At 48.1% G+C, this 16,137-nt stretch overlaps 1 protein-coding gene across 2 annotated transcripts in view; it reads left to right on the top strand.

The window, feature by feature from the left end:
- Pcsk6 (proprotein convertase subtilisin/kexin type 6) overlaps positions 1-16,137 on the top strand; it is a 190,139-nt gene that overhangs the window by 52,871 nt on the left and 121,131 nt on the right. For both annotated transcript variants that reach the window (XM_021235532.2, XM_021235531.2), the window contains exons 3-6: positions 7,106-7,210; positions 7,798-7,941; positions 9,118-9,194; positions 11,929-12,017. In XM_021235532.2, coding sequence (XP_021091191.1) covers positions 7,106-7,210; positions 7,798-7,941; positions 9,118-9,194; positions 11,929-12,017 — 415 coding nt within the window. The remainder of the gene's footprint in view (positions 1-7,105; positions 7,211-7,797; positions 7,942-9,117; positions 9,195-11,928; positions 12,018-16,137) is intronic.

The raw sequence follows: 16,137 nt of genomic DNA, 5'->3' as shown, positions 1-16,137 counted from the left end.
ATTGGAATGTAGCTGTCCATGCACCGGGATGACCCAACTGGAAGCGAATGTTATAGGGCTTAGGATAAAGTCCAATGGAATACAGATGGTATTTTATTTTAATTGCCTCCAGTCTGTGTTGTGTCAAAGTGCTTTGATGAGTGATGGAATTCACGGTCCACCCCAACATCACATAAAACTGATGGGGTGTACATTTGTTTAAACAAAACACAGGAGGGAGGCAGTGGTGTGGGGATGCTCGTCTTTAGATACACACACGGATACATACGTGCTGTCACACCTGCCAAGCATCTCTTTACAGTGATCCTCTGCTGCATACGCTGTCACTTTCCTTACATTCTTTTTTAATACACATATTTATTTTTATTCTATGTGCATGGGTGTTTTGCCTGCATGTATGTCTGCGTCACATGCACGCAGTTCCTGTGGAAGCTCAAAGAGGGTGTTGGGTCCCCTGAAACTAGAGTTATAGACAGTTGTGAGCTGACATGTGGGTGCTAGGAATTGAACTCAGGCCCTCTGGAAGAGCGATCAGTGCTTTTAGCTGCCGAGTATTCCCTTCTGTACCTTCTTAATTAACCTTTACTTGATTTTCCTCGTCTTTGAAAGGGCCGTTTTGCTTTGCTTTACTGATCAGCCCGCTCATAGGGAGAAAAACCCACATGTTCCCAGTGTGCAATATCAGTCACTGAGTTTTTCTTAGGGCTGTCATTTAGGCATGCTGGAAGTGTTTGTTTTTAACTTGTTCTTTTGCTAAACGTCTGGAGAAGGAAGGGCAGATGTTACAGCAGTCCCAGCCAATAGCTGAAAGGGCTCACAAATTTTTTAAAAATTACTCGTTCTGATTCAGTTCCAAGCTGGCTTATAGTTTAGGAGCTGCTGCCTGTCTTCCAAACCTGACATTTTAGTTCGATGACTCTGGTTTAGCCCTTTCCTTTCCCTTGGTGCTCAGCCAGTTGGATGACGGAAATGGAAAGATGGAGATGTTATTGGAGGGGCCTCAGTGGCTGTTTGTGGGCGGTGGAGGCCCTCTAGTTGGTGCCTGTTGTCCATGCTTCACCGTCACAGAGTGATTTCGGGGGCTGCAGTAGAGCGTTCTGCTTAGGAGGATGGGACTTTGCCCCAGAGTTTAATCAAAGCTCGGGTTTCTTTCCAGCACTGATGCAACAGTTAAGCAGATCTTCCCTTCAACCACAGATGGAATTTTATCTGACAGTTTGTGTGCGAGAGCCATTTGAATTGCAAACAAACAGAAAGTTCCTGGCAAATAGCAAGTGACCCACAGTGGTCGCAGGGGTCAATGGACTATGTAACGGGCAGACTGCTCCTACCCAGCATGGATCTGCCCACATGGGTAGGGAGAGCTCTTGAACCAGCTTGACTGGAGGTCTCATAGGCCATCACTCTTTCCCCAAGGGAGTGCAGAAGAGTGCCATGAGCTGCCTCTTCATATTTTCAGCACAACACAACTGATTCCAGGGGTATGGCTGCTGGCAATTGGCAAAGGCTTGGGATTTTAAAATATTCCTATAATTGGACAGCATTTACTAATATTAGTTACCTACATCCTTGCCTCAAGGACATCCCAAAGCCCTCATGGCCTCAGAGAGAGGTACTCTTCTGTTGAGTTAGCTGCCTCCCCAACTTGCTTCATTGATGGGGGCCAGCCCCTTTCCTGTCTATACATCCTATACATCCCCCTGTCCGTATCGTAATTTCTCTCACTTGCATCACAACACTACCTTCCCTGCTGTCCTCCTGAGGGCTTCCTTGTCACCTCTGACCCACAGCTAACCTCTCCACACTCCCAAAGGATTCTATGAAATACCCTGTTGCCACTGTCTCAAGTGCGCCCTACTCCTGTGGCTCCCCTGAGCCCAGCCGTGCCAGCCTTTGGATTCCCCGATGAAGGACTTCACTCTTCACTCCTGCTCAGCCTCTGCATAGATTGCTCTCTATCTTCGCCCATCTTTCCTCTTCCCTACCTCTTGTCTCAGAAAGCCCTGCTACCAGAAAGCCAACCATTCGATCAAAATCCTCAGACCTGGTCTGCCGTTCCTACAGTTATATTTTTGTGTTCTAGCTTTGGCCATAGTATTCAGTAGGAATGACAACCACAACTAGTAGTTTGTTTGGAATCCGGTCCGTGACAGAAACATTGTTGTCAGGGAGTTGCATATGGTGTCTCTGAGGCCTAGAATGACAGGCTGAGTCAGCCAGTGTGCTACAACCAATAGAACCAACGAAGAGGCAACAGGAAGGCAAACCAGCCAGATTCATAGATGCTCTTACAAAGACAAGCTTGACACAGGAACACAAAAGCGCATCCCTTGCTAACACAATAAAGTTGCTGAGAGCCAAGACCACGTGCCATTCGTTTTCATTCTCCCTTGAAGCCCAGCAGTTGCCTGGTAAAAGCTAACAGATGCTAAATAAATGTTTATTGAAATGTCTCTCGAGTTTCATGGACCAGGCTCGTGTGTACAATATCGACCTGTCTTCATTTGCATACCAGCTTCTTTCTCTTTAATGTTTTAGATGGGAATTGTGATTCACCCTAACTCACTTACAATGAAGCCCACGAGAAAATCTGGATTCCGAAAGCCTTATCATGTTGCTGAAGCCAGAATGATAGGCGTGGGGAAGGTGGACCAGGGTCTGCCAGCGTTGCTGTGACAAAGGGCCACAGACTGGCAGGTTGAAATAGCAGATACCTCTGCCTCACAGTCACGGAGGCCAGGAGTTGAAGAAGAAGGTTTCAGCTGGGCGGTTTCTGCTGAAGTCTCTTGCAGATGGCTGCGTTCTTGCTGTGTCCTCACATGGTCTCTCTCTCGGTGCACGTGTCCTAATCTCACCTGGGGACATCAGTAATAATGGATGAAGGCCTACGCTAATGACCTCACTTTAACTCAATCTGTCTCTTTAAAGACTGTCTCCAGAGGCTGGGTGTGGCTCAGTGGCCGGCACTTGCCTAACATGTGTGAGGCCATGGGTTTGAGTGCCATAGTCTCATTCTGAGGTACTGGGCTTAGGACTGCAACATAAGAATCTAGGTGGAGACACAATTCAGCTGCAAACGATCAACCAGACTGGGCTGTGACTGCAGGCTCTGTTTTCAGTGACTGTGGCGGGTGATGGGGAGGGCAGCACCTTCTATGACCTTCAGCAATGTGATAAGTAACTTATGAATGAATGAGCAGCGTTGATGTTCCACAGCACCCACTGCCCAAACTGTCATCTCTTGTGATGGTTAAGCCAGGGTCTTCTAAACAGAATTCAAGAAATGGCTTCTACAGTGTTTTTCTGTGACAATAGTTGAACAGGGGTTGCTTCCCTGTTGCCTTGGTGACAGAAGAGGGTGATGCTGATGGGGTTCTAGGCTGAGTATGTTTTCGTTCCTGGGTTTCCTAACTTTTTCCCATTGTTTACTGTCCTGGCTATGTGTTCTGGGTGTACAATTAGTATAGCAGTCTGACATCTGCTCCATGCCATCTCCAAGCACTACAAGTGGCCTCAGGCATCCTACAAAGACCAGCCCAAGTGAAGCCAGTAGCCTATGGTGATAGTTCGCCCCGTATCCCAGGGAGATGACAGTTGTCACACCCACACCTTATGCAGGCAGACGAAACTCTTTCATTTCCACGAGGATAGCTTAACCCCATGATCTTCTTGTTTGTTTTGTTTTTCCAGACAGGGTTTCTCTGTGTAGTCCTGACTGTCCTGGAACTCACTCTGTAGACCAGGCTGGCCTTGAACTCACAGAGATTCACCTGCCTCTGCCTCCTGAGTGCTGGGACTAAAGGTGTGTGCCACCACTACCCAGCTCCCCATGATCTTTTTTTTTATTGCTGTCACTGTTTCATTGTAACCAATGAATTTTATTTCCTTGGTTGAACATAGTATATTGTTCTTAGTTTAAAGTTTCAACGTGTTCAACCAACAATTTTTCATTAGCGACCAGAGAGAAAAGGGGTAGGAGAGGAAGAGTCAAGAGATAAGGAAAGGGTAGCAGCGGGCAGTGCCACATCTCCGTCTTCTCAGTGTATTCCAACACTAAGGGGACCAAGTAGGGACATGTAGACAATAGTGACAGTGCAGGGAACACCAAAGCCTGAACTACAGAGTCATCAGACTCTAAATAACAAGAGGGCCATTACCTGCCCCTTTCTGAATGGAGATGGAGGAGGAGTGGATGGGGAGAGGGGTGGATGGGAAGTGGGGGTAGGGGAGGAGAGGAGGGAGGGGTGACTGGTCAGAGTGGGTAGAACCAGAAGAATGAGAACCAGAATAGAGGCACAAACCAAGGACATTTCCTTAATGCTTAAAATTTCACCCTTCAGTAAAAATGCATGTTTTTCCTAGTGAGAGGATGGCAAGGGGTGGCCAGGGGTCTGTCTCCCTGTTCCTAGTCACAGTGAGGTTGAAGCCCCCTTAGCAAACAGGTCAAGGTTGTGAAGAACAAAACCCCACGCCCATCCGCAGCATTTCTACACAGTTCCCAGAAGTCCCAGGACTTCACCTGTCCCTCCATCCCTGTAGGGTCGTGGGCCCAGCTTAACTCCCCCCCCCCCCCCGCGCCTATGCACACACAGTCAAGGGGTACACTTGCCGTAAGGTGTTGTGTAGTCGCTGGTGACCACTCTCTCCCTCACCTCCTCGTGTTGAGCCTTCCAGCAGCTTGTAGGTTGGTGTTAAGAGCGCTCAGCACTGATGGACACTAGAGATAATCACACTGTTCAGTGCAGAAGTTCGGGGATGGACTGGCCAAGCCCACACACTTTTATGGTTTGGAACCTGAGACCCTGGCAGGATATCCAACTGTCCACACAGGCTTATTTCCTTCTGCAACTCCCTTCTGCAGGTGGCTTTACAATTTGATGGTTCTGGACCCTGGGAACATGGCCTCTGATTTGCTCTGCCGGTTTGCACGGTGGGACGTCAGGGTGCCTTGCCACATAGAAGTCCCTCTTGTCCTTTTTCATTTACAGACTAAAGTTCACTACATTTTAATGAAGCCGAAAGGCACAGGGAAGAGAGAGATGCCAGGCGCTGTCACCTTTGCTCTGGATACAACTGGGCATGGAGCGCAGAATCCATTCAAGCTTTAATGGAGCCCCACCCCTGAGTGCTTAAAGAAGTTTAGTGGCTTGGTTCTAATGTGTGCCCTTCCCGACTACACTGTGTAGGAGCCCTCAAGTCCAGAGGCCTCTGTGAATGTCCTTTGTCACCTTAACTCCATCCATCCATACCATGGACACACTTATAGAAAGGGGGCTCCCTGGGGAAGCTTGCTGGCGTTTCTGAGGCTGTAGCAAGAGGGCTTGACGTAGTGTACAAGCACAGTTCTATGCTCTCTGTGGGAGGACTTTTCAAAACAGCCCTGTGTTGCTAGCGACACCCAGGACCAGTGTGTCAATTGGGCTTCTGGTCTGACTGTGTGCCTCTGGCTCTGGCTCACAGGAAGAGGAAACAGCTAAGGCTGCCAGTGGAACTGTGTGAACAAGAGGCCACATCCATGACCCTTGACACCTGCAGGCTGTTTCCTGTCAGGGTCTCCCCACCCTACCCAGTCCTGCCCTCTGCTTATTTGTGTGGGATCCTGTGACCATCTGTAACTTTTATCTCATCTTACACGCATTCCAGAGAGGCTGGGTTTTAACTAGACTTCTAGACAAAGTTGGACATTTGCTTCAAAACAAAGTATAGGGCAGGCAGCGTGTGGGCTGCAGTTACTGCCAAGAGCGTGGCTGGGCCCATAACCCTGGGAGATGATGGAACCTTCTTTCTACCTAGAATTCTTTCCCAGAGCAAAGAACTGTGCAGGGCAACTCTGGAATGTATAATGATAGGCCCATTCCAATAGGCAGACAAACAGGTTCAGGATGTACTGTGAGGTGTGGGGCTGAGTTTTATTCCAGTCATTCTGGGCCCTAGATCTCTGGTCTTCTGTGCCATTTATCCTACCTTCCAAACTGTTGCTTGATCATGAAGGCAAGTAATACCACATGAAAGAAACTTATAAAATCTTAAGTTGTAAATTAGCAATGATGCCACTATCTAAGAATTGCAGTTGTTAGTCCTTTGCTGTTTACTTTTCAGCTCTTTCTCCACGCATGGTTTAGTACTATGTTTCTAGGCACTGTCCAGATTTTCAATACATGAATTATGGTCATTTACTTACTCATGTCATCTGGTACCAGCTTGACTAAACAGTTTCTTCACCCTCTCATTCATTCTTTTCCATTCCTATGTTTCCTTTCTTGGAGCAACAGTTGTCAATCAGTTTCTTGGCACCTTCACAGTCTATTGTTTTTAGTAAAATAACTTCCAGATACGTTATCGGCACCGCTACCACCCCCATTCATAATAAACCAGCAGCTTTCACATGTGGTCAGAAACGTTCCTTGGTGCATGCCATCCGGATCACCTACCGTGACCCGGAATCTTACAAAAGGAAACCCACACTGCCTGCAAGAGACTGAAGTTGGGGGGGTCACTTTAAAAAATGTTCTGTATATATCAGTCTATCATCTACCTGTCTATCAGATATATCTTTGATTAGTTTGTGTGCACACACACAAGCACAAATGTCACACACAGTATGTGTGAAGACTAGAGGATAATTAGGAAGTTGTTTTTCTCCTTCCAGGTTTTATGAGTTTCTCAGGTTTGTGTACTAAGTGCTTTACACACTAAGCAATCTTGCCATCCTTTTTAAAAGTGTTTGTGTGTGCGCATGTATGCATGAACACACACACACACACACACACACACACACACACCAAGTGTGCACATGGAGGTCAGAAGATGGCTTTCTTTTCTTCCACATGGTGTTTGCGATAGGGACTCTTTTGTCACTGCTACTCTGTGTACTCCAGGGTAGCTGGCCCTGGAGCTTCTGGGCAATTCTCCTGTCTCTGCTTCCCCATCTCACTGTAGGGGTGCTGGATTAGAAATATGAGCCATTGCATCGTTTTTGTTCCTGTTTTTTTAAATGTTGGTTCCTGAGCTTAAACTTAGGTTGTCAGGCTTGCACAGCAAGTATTTTACCGGTGGAAACATTGCACCCCTTGAAGTAAGTGGTATCTGCGTTTCTGTCTGCTAGGTAAAATGGCTCCAACAACAAGAGGTGAAGCGCAGGGTCAAGAGGCAGGCGCGAAGCGACTCTCTTTATTTCAACGATCCCATTTGGTCCAACATGTGGTACATGGTGAGTCAGACGGTGGGACCTCCGTCTCCTCGGGGGCATCAGCATGCCACGCCTCTGAAGAGGGTTAACTTTTCCCTTGAGTTTCCAGGACAGCTCCAGACAGACCGTCTTCATCCTGAGTGTGAGCCCTCTACGTCAGTCGTTCTCAACACGGTTCCTCATGTTGAGGTGACCCCAACCATAACATTATATTGTTGCTACTTCATGGCCCACAGGTTGAAAACCACTGCCTGTATGAAAGCACAAATGAGTCGTCTGTATAGAGGGAAGAGCTTGGGTGCTGACTGCAGCGTGGACTGAGAAGGGAAGACCTGTCCCTGGACAGTGTCCCAACAGGAGACAGTGACACAGGGAAATGGTAGCACACTGTCAGATGCAGAGAAACTAGGGAGTCTCCACTAAGGTGGAGCCCACTGTTCTTCATTGTCTCCTAATATAGTCGCCACTCTCTGAGTTTCCATGCTGTGCCCTGTCAGCATCAGGAGTGTCTGGGCTGCCATGCTGCTCCCTGTCAGCATCAGGAGTGTCTGGGTTGGCGTTTTGTGGCCAGAGGCGTACCCTGGGCTTCATGTGTTCTGTGTTTTCAGCATTGTGCAGATAAAAACAGTCGCTGTCGATCAGAGATGAATGTCCAGGCAGCATGGAAGCGAGGCTACACAGGAAAGAATGTGGTGGTCACCATCCTTGATGACGGCATAGAAAGGAATCACCCAGACCTGGCCCCCAACTATGTAAGTCTAGCCCGGGACTTGACACATGGTGTTCAACCACACCAGTTACAAAATACATACAAATTGCCTTTCCTCTTCCCCAAACGCATTAAATCAGAATAATGAAAGTCATCCTGGGAAGGTGCAGAGATGCAAACATTCCGCTACTCCTCCCTCGCACCAGAGAAGGCTTTGCAGAGGGATATGATCACGTGTTTGAGTCACATGCTTCAGAGTGTAGCCTAAAGAATAGAAACTCTGTGTGCAGAGGTGGTCATCACATGCACAGTAGCCTGTGGGTCACTGCAGGGTTAAAACACAGGTTCTGGGCCCAGGAAGCCTTGGGTCTGTCACTTGCTTGGGATCCCAGGCAAGCTGCCTGTTTTCTCTGTTCCTCAATGTTATCATCTGTAAAATAGGGTGACTAAGAGGACTACTTCTTATGGGGCTATTGTAAGGACTGGATGAGTTCACAAGTATAAAGTCAAGAGCCCAGCATGCAGTAAATATGGAAAATACACTAAATCCTCTATGATACCTGGTGTCAAGAGTGGTGAAGTAAACCCCACAAAACCCACTTTTGAAGTAATTATATAGTGCTTAGAGATGAGTTTTAAAGACTGCATTAACTCTGGAAAACTTGGTGATACATTTTTTTAAGAAGGATGAAAAGTTGTATGAATACTATTATTAAAATTAAAACTATGCATATTAAAATAGGAAATTCTGGTAGATGTGACAACTTGAACCTGAACACTTTATGCCGTGTGGAATTAGCTGTCATAGGAAACAAATACTGAATGACGGCTGTGAAGCATGTGGAGTCGTACTGAGAGACAGAGGGTAGCATGGTTGCCAGGGCTTGGGGACGGAGTGGGGGAGTTCTTGTTTCATCAGTGTAGACTTTTAGTTTTGCACAGTGAAAAAGTCCTACTGATAAATGGAGGTGATACCTGCATAAAAATGTGTGTGGACTTAAACAACACTGAGCCATACATCTAAAAACAGTTGAGATAATATTGTATGTATAGCATGTACTATATATTCTACCACAATGAAAGGCTTGTAGGATGGTAGTTACAGTCAGCAACTCTTCTTGTGATTTTCTTCATTTTCTATGCTTGATGTGGGGAAAATTTAAAGCGGGCTGTTGTACATTGTGTCTCTAATTATCACTTACCATGATTTAATTCCTAGGATTCCTATGCAAGCTATGATGTCAACGGAAACGATTATGACCCATCTCCACGATACGACGCCAGCAACGAGAATAAGTATGTCCCTTCGCAGCCTCCTTCCTGGCTTACCTTCCTTTCCTTACAAAGAGAAGGCATGCAGAAGTGCTGGGCTCTGGGTTCTTCTCCTGCCTGGGTGCTGTTCGGGGCATGTCTAGGTCTCAGAAGTTACTTGACCACAGCTCTTTGGGCACAGATGGCTTCTTTGGAGTGTTGCCTCTGCTGGCTGGGCAGAAATGGTGAAATACTGTCCCTGTTTCTAGCCTCCTAGGATATTTAGAAGAATCACTGTTGCCTCGGATTCTCTATGACTGTGTTCAAACGTCAGTTTGGTCTGCCTGAGCACACAGGTCACATGCTTGAGCTTTTGACCTTATGGTCAAGACAGAAAGGCATGAATGATGCTGGGCAAATAGTTCAAATCCCTGCTCTATGCCCACTGGTTGTGTGATGTTTGCACACATTCGAGAAACCTTGCTGAGACAGTCTTTATATCTTGGAGGTTGCTCTACACAGATGTCGCTAGCTCAAGGGTTATTGGGATGGGTAGGTGAGGTGATGTGTGGGAATAGTTTACACTGTGTAAGTCGCCACCTCAGGTGGCCTGAAGAGGTCAAGTGACCTATGCAAGCTCCTGGCGTTTCCTTCGTGGTACCTGCTTGTCCTGTCAGCATGCCTGGTTTGCTTAACTTTTAGCATTCTTCTAAAAGCACTTAAAGGAAAGTAACAAAGCCCTTTCTCCCTTCCCCATGCTGACAAAGCACCGGCCTGTGTATGTCTTCCCAGCATGCTTATGTTAGTCAGCTTTCTGTCATGATAAAGACTGTTGGCTGGAGACTGTTGACTTAGAAAGAACATGCAATGGCATTTGTCTCTGGTCCTAGCTACTCAAGGGGAAGGCAGGAGGTGCTTCTGAACCTAGGAGTTAGATGACAGCCTGGACAATATAGCCATCTCTGAGAGAGGAGGGATAAAGAGGGGGGAGGGGAGACCGGAAGAAAGACAAAAATGAACAGAGAGATTTATTTTGGTTCACAACTTTGTCCCCATCCATGATCAGCCGGTCCGTTGCCTGCATCATAGTGGGAACACACAGTAGACATACAGTGGGTCAGAATAGTGTATGAGATCAACCAGAAAGTCAAGAGAGAAGGAGAAAGTGTCTGGGTCTCGCAGTCTCCCTTCAGGGCATGTGCACAACGAACAACCTAAGTCTCTACCTGCTAAAGATACAGCCCCTCGCAGTAATGTCACTATAGACAGATTTTTATTTGGGCTGCTAGCTCACAAAAAGCAATGTGGAGACTTATTTAATATGAAAACTCGGCCTTAGCTTAGGCTTGTCCCATTAGCTCTTATAACTTAAATTAACCATATTCTATTAATCTCTGTTCTGCCACATGGCTTTTTTTAAAATCTCTTCTCCATTTCTGTACATCTAACTTGTTCCACGTCTCCTGGTGTCTCCTATGTGCCTAGATTCTTCTTCCCAGTCCCTTTCTCTCTGCCCAGAAGTCCTGCCTGTACCTCCTGCCTTGCTATTGGCTGCTCAGCTTCTTACCACATCAATCACAAGAACACATCTTCACAGAGTTTACAAATATCCTAGAGCATGTCATGGGACTAACTAAGCCTTTATTTGACACATGAGATTGTGGGCGGGGCATTCAACATCCAGAACCCATCATCCTGTTACGCTGTGGTCCCACAAGGCGCTGTGCAGGGCCACTGTGTGCTGCGTGCCAGATGCTGACCTCCCAGAGCTCCCAGACTGCTTTCTGCCCACGTCCCAAGGTGCCCTCTGCTCAGCAGTGGGGAGGCCTGGGGCATGGGGCCTGCTTCCTGGTCACACATCAAGGGGTGGGGAAGCGTGATCTATATTCCACGCAGTGACCCTTGAAGGGCAGAATCAAATCCCAGCGTGTGACCTGAGAGCGGGCCTGGCCTTGGGGGCTGTGACAGCTCCAGAGAATGACAGGCGACTCCTTTCCAAAGGGCTGGCATGCAGACCCGGAACCATTTTTACATTCTGCTGCAAATCCGAATCAATGATTCCGATTCCCCGTGGTCTCGCCTCATAGATGTACAAAGACTGGCCCATGCTTTGGCCTCCGCTAGAGGAAATGGCCCAGTGTGGCACATCAGAAGATGGGGTCATTCCTGGGGACAGCAATTTGCTTCTCTGCTGATTTCCTCATTGTCCCCAGCCTCTACTGAGTATTCGACTAAAAGTGTCTTTTTCCTGTTATACCCCTGTGGAAATGACAGCGCCCTGTGCAGGCGAGCAGGGTGCTTGTAGGGACACAGGACAAAGACAAAAGTGCAGTGTTTTCTTCCTTTCTTTATCGGTCAGGCGAGCATGGACACCAGCACGCCTCTAAGTGCCAAGGGACATGTCTTTAGTCACAGGACACTCAGATCTGAGGCAGGTCTGTGAACAGCCCTGGCTGTGTGTGAACAGTAACGGGTGCAGAGATGCCCAGGGCCATGGACGCTGGCAGCAGGTCTTGCTGTAAGTCTATTGGAGGCATCCTTGAAGGAACAACCTAGGAACCGTTGTTTGCCATCTCCAGATGGCAACGCGGGCTGGGCATATGGTTGAATACATATGCCAGAAGGACTGCCTAGAATAAGGGGGTGGGGCTTTGCTGGCGTCTCAGGCATAGGGATGGCTGACCTTGGCTGTGGAAATAATAAGCACTTTACAGGATTCATTAATAATTGCTGGGCCAGGACCTCACTTTGTTTTTGTTTTTGTTTTTCTTTGCTTTAGACATGGCACCCGCTGTGCAGGAGAAGTCGCTGCGTCGGCCAACAACTCCTATTGCATCGTGGGCATAGCATACAATGCAAAGATAGGAGGTAAGGCGAAGCGTGGGCTGGAGCAAAGGGGCCAAGGGCTGGACAGAGGCCACCCTTCTTCCTGTGGGGCTCAGCAGCCCCATGTCTTTTGGCCTGGGTCTGGCACTGGCGTGGCCTGAAGCAGCGGTGTCAGCTTTGCCACAGCCCAGGCAGCCAGCATATAGTAGGTGGACCTCAAGCTAGGAATTGTGTTCCTGCCTTGGAGGGTCCCATTGGAAGGGAATCCCATCCTTGCCACCCTGGCCACTGACTCACCGCTGCCCTCACATGGACCCTTCCAGGCTTCTGTAGCTTCCTGTCTCTTCCCAGACACGCTTGCTTCCTTATTGGCTCAATCTCCAGATGCTGTGCAGCTGCTCCCATCTGCATTTGGTGAAGTGCTCCCCACCAGTCATCCCTCTGCCTCCATCTTATTTCTGGTGGAGTTGGTGTGTCCAGGGCCTCAGCTATCTGGCTTTCTCAAGCAGTTTCTCCAGTTGATCAGTCAAGCTGCCCTTGCTAGCACGAGGCTTGGGAGCAAAGGGTGCCATGTCTTCCTGTGTCCCACTGGAGCCTGGCAGTGTGATAACTAAGTTGCCAGTTTTTCTGAAGTGCCCCCCGAGTACACAACACAGCAGGTGGGGCAGAGGAGAGGGTCCCAGGCAACCTCAGTGACTGCTTGGTGCTTATCCGTGTCTCTGCTGGACTCCGGTGGCAGCTGCTAGCCTCCTTGGGGGAGGATGCAGCTTCATGAGCATCGCCTGCAAAGAACATGAGGTGGGGAGATTGGTTCAGTGGTTTCCTGCATCACCCAGCCCGGGCAGAATTTCTTGGGTTTTGAGTAAGCGAGTCCCAAGTGTTTGCTAAATTAGGAACTCACCTGCCTCTCCTTGGACTTCTTGAAGTGGCTGGGACTTGTCATTTGGTATTAGGTCTTAGGTCTAAACCCACTCACACAGTCTACTGCCTGCATATTCTTGGACAACTTACATATCCTCTGTGAGCCTCAGGATGGCCGTGTAGTGGCTGCCCCCCAGGTTTGGCATGGCAATAAAATCAGGTATGCATTTGCAGGCTGTGCCACAGAGCTAATCCCCAGGGAGCTGCCGACTCCCTCCTTCTCCCGTTGCAACTCTCACATAATCAGAACAGCTTGAGTGAGCAGATAGACCCCCACTTTTTCAGGTTGCTCAAGCCTTGCTTCTCCAAGTCCCTAATTTGGCATCTTCACCGACGCCAGTGTCTACTAGGGATGCAGATTCTTTACTTCACCCCAGATCCACCAACCAGACCTGCAGATTCCCAGGGAGTTGTCTGGAAAGGGTAGTTTGCAAACACTGGCCTAGAGGACTCTTTGGGGTCATGCAGGTGTAAGAGTGTAAGGACGGCCAGTGGAAGCAATGCTTGTGAAGACCCACCCAGAAGAGCTGCACAAGTGCTGTGCGCTGTCATTGGATGGTTCTGCTCTACCCTCATTGCAAAATTGTGCCTCTGAGCTTCCCAGGGTCTGGAGAAAGAATGCCTCCTGTGCAGGGCTGGGAGCAGGAATGCTTTAAAAAATTAATTTATTGAACATCTTCAAGCACGTACTGCATGTATAACTCTGGGCAGCCACTGAAGGGGAGAAGAAGATGCCAGACATAATTAGGGGCCTCTAGGAGCTCAGCATGCCTTTGGGATGAATAGTGCTGCCTAGAAGTCAGTACGAGACCAAGTACTGAAGTGAGACAGGCAGGGGGGAGCTTGGAAGGACAGAAACAAAAGGCCTGGATGGATCCTGACCTGGAGGCTTGGCTGCCAACAGAGGGAGTTCCAAGAAGGCAAAGAAATCAGCAGTACGGAGCTGGGAGGGGCCGAAGGACGGGCCAAGGAGCAGGGCTCAGTATAGGGAGACAGATGTGAGATAGCGCTACCCTTAACCCAAGGGACACATGGCAACCAGTATCCCAAAGCTGTCATGCACAACTTCAGCTTCCACATAGATGGTCACCTCTTCTGCCTGCCCCTCCCCTGGCACCTACCTCTGGGCAGGGTAATTTTGGAGCACCCCAGACATAGGGTGGCCACTCTCTCTGAGTTTTAATGCACACGGCAGGAGGTTTCTCTACAGTGCCAGGGGATTTCTCTTCAGTGCCTCTGGGCTGACCATGGGGCCAAACCTTTCCATGTCTGTTTTTGCCTTTCACCTGTTGCTCACCAGAGTCAAATGTATATCCTAAGTTGCTGCAGTCTAGCTGGCATAAGCCACATACAAATCGTGTGTAACATATGAGGACGAAACAGATTATTTCAGTTCACGCTCTCATGCTTTGTAGTGGATGGTTTGGTGTGTTTGATTTTGTGCGCATTGCTATTGTTTTCTAGTTTTTATCTTGACACACAGTCTTGCTATGCAGCCCTGACTTGCCTGTAAGTCTCCTTGTAGCCCAGGTTGACCTCACAGCCTTCATCAGCCTGGCTGAGTGCTCTGAGAGATGGTGTGTGCAACCTGACTCAGCTTCCGCTGGTGTTCTTCCTTTAAATACTCAAATCAGCTCATTGAAAGATATGCTTGCCTGTATATGCTGTTCTATATGTAGTGTTTGTTATAAAGGTTTATTATGTACACAGTGTTCTGCCTGCATGTGCGTCTGCAGGCCAGAAGAGGGCACCAGATCTCATTACAGATGGTTGTGAGCCACCATGTGGTTGCTGGGAATTGAACTCAGGATCTCTGGAAGGGCAGGCAGTGCTCTTAACCTCTGAGCCTATATGGAGTGCTTTAGTTTTGTGCTTTCTATATTTTCAACCTGAAGAATTTTTTTAAACAAGGTCTCAGTCAGTAGCCTAAGCTGTCCTGGAGCTCTGTATGTAGCCCAGGCTATCTTCAAACTTTATCCTAACTCGGCCTCCCAAGTATTGGGATGAAAGGCTCAAGTCACCATAGTCTAGAAAATTTCTTTTTTAAAGAATTTTTTTGAAGTTCAAGTATTCTGGTGAGAAATTCTCCTAGAATTTATTTGGAAGCGACTTTTTTTTTCTTTTTTCTTTTTTTTTTTTTAATTTTATTTTCCAGTTTAAATTTAGATAAGAATCAAGGTTGCTTCACAAGTCAGTTCCAGGTCCCTCTCCCATTCCCTCCCTTCCTCCCGTGCCCTCCCCCCCCCCGTTATCCTCTCATTTCTCCAGGGAGGGTGAGGCCCTCCATGGGGGTGTCCATAGTGTGTCATTTCATATAGGGCAGGGCCTAGACCCTTTCCCAAGAGTTCTGGGTGAGAGCGCGCCTCACATTGTTCTATTGGAGTCCAAAGTCCGTGTGTATACTTGGGATGGGTACTGATCTGCTGCCCAAGGCTCAATAGATTCCCTAGGCCTCTTCACTGACACCCAGATTCAGGGGGTCTTGATCAGTCCCATGCTGGCTTCCCAGGCTGATGCCTGGGATTCAAGAGTTAACCTTTGTCTGGTCAGCTGTTTCTGGGGGTTAAACCAGCCCAGTCTTAATCCCTTTGATCATCAGTCCTCCCTCTCTGTTACTGGCTTTCTTGAGTTCAGCTCAGTACTTAACCAAGGGAGTCTGCCTCTTCTTCGATCAGCCACTAAATGAAGTTTCTGTTTCCCAGACTCTCTGGCCATAGGATTGTAGGCTGGCACTCCCCAGATCTATGTCTAAAATCCATATATGAGAGAGTACATGCCATGTTTCTCTTTTTGTGACTGGGTTACCTCACTCAGGATGGTTTCTTCTAGTGTCATCCATTTGCCTGCGAATCTCATGATTCCATTATTTTTTTCTGCTGAATAGTACTCCATCTACACAATGGAAGCGACTTTTTAAGAACACTACTTAATAAATTTAGTGTGCGGGTGCATGTCAGTGCACACAGGGGTCAGAGGAACCCCGGGTGAGTCGGCTCTTTGCTTCTGCCGCATGTGTCCCAGGGATCGAACTCCTGGCTCTGAAAGTGGTCTCTGTCTTCACTTTGGGAGGAAGTTGGGCCGACCAGGATTCCAGCGTGCTGTTCTCAATGTTTTCAACTTGTTCAGTGGTCTCCTGGCCGCCATTGCCTCTCGGTGAATCAGGAGCCATCCTTCCTGCTGCCTCTGCTGTCCTGTGATCTGTTCCTGTGGATGCCAGACGAGGCTTTTCCTAATTATTATT

Source organism: Mesocricetus auratus, unplaced genomic scaffold, assembly GCF_017639785.1.
Source record: "Mesocricetus auratus isolate SY011 unplaced genomic scaffold, BCM_Maur_2.0 Super-Scaffold_4256, whole genome shotgun sequence".
Lineage (NCBI taxonomy): Eukaryota > Metazoa > Chordata > Mammalia > Rodentia > Cricetidae > Mesocricetus > Mesocricetus auratus.
Note: the sequence above shows the minus strand (reverse complement) of the source record. Positions and strands in the feature narration are given on the sequence as shown.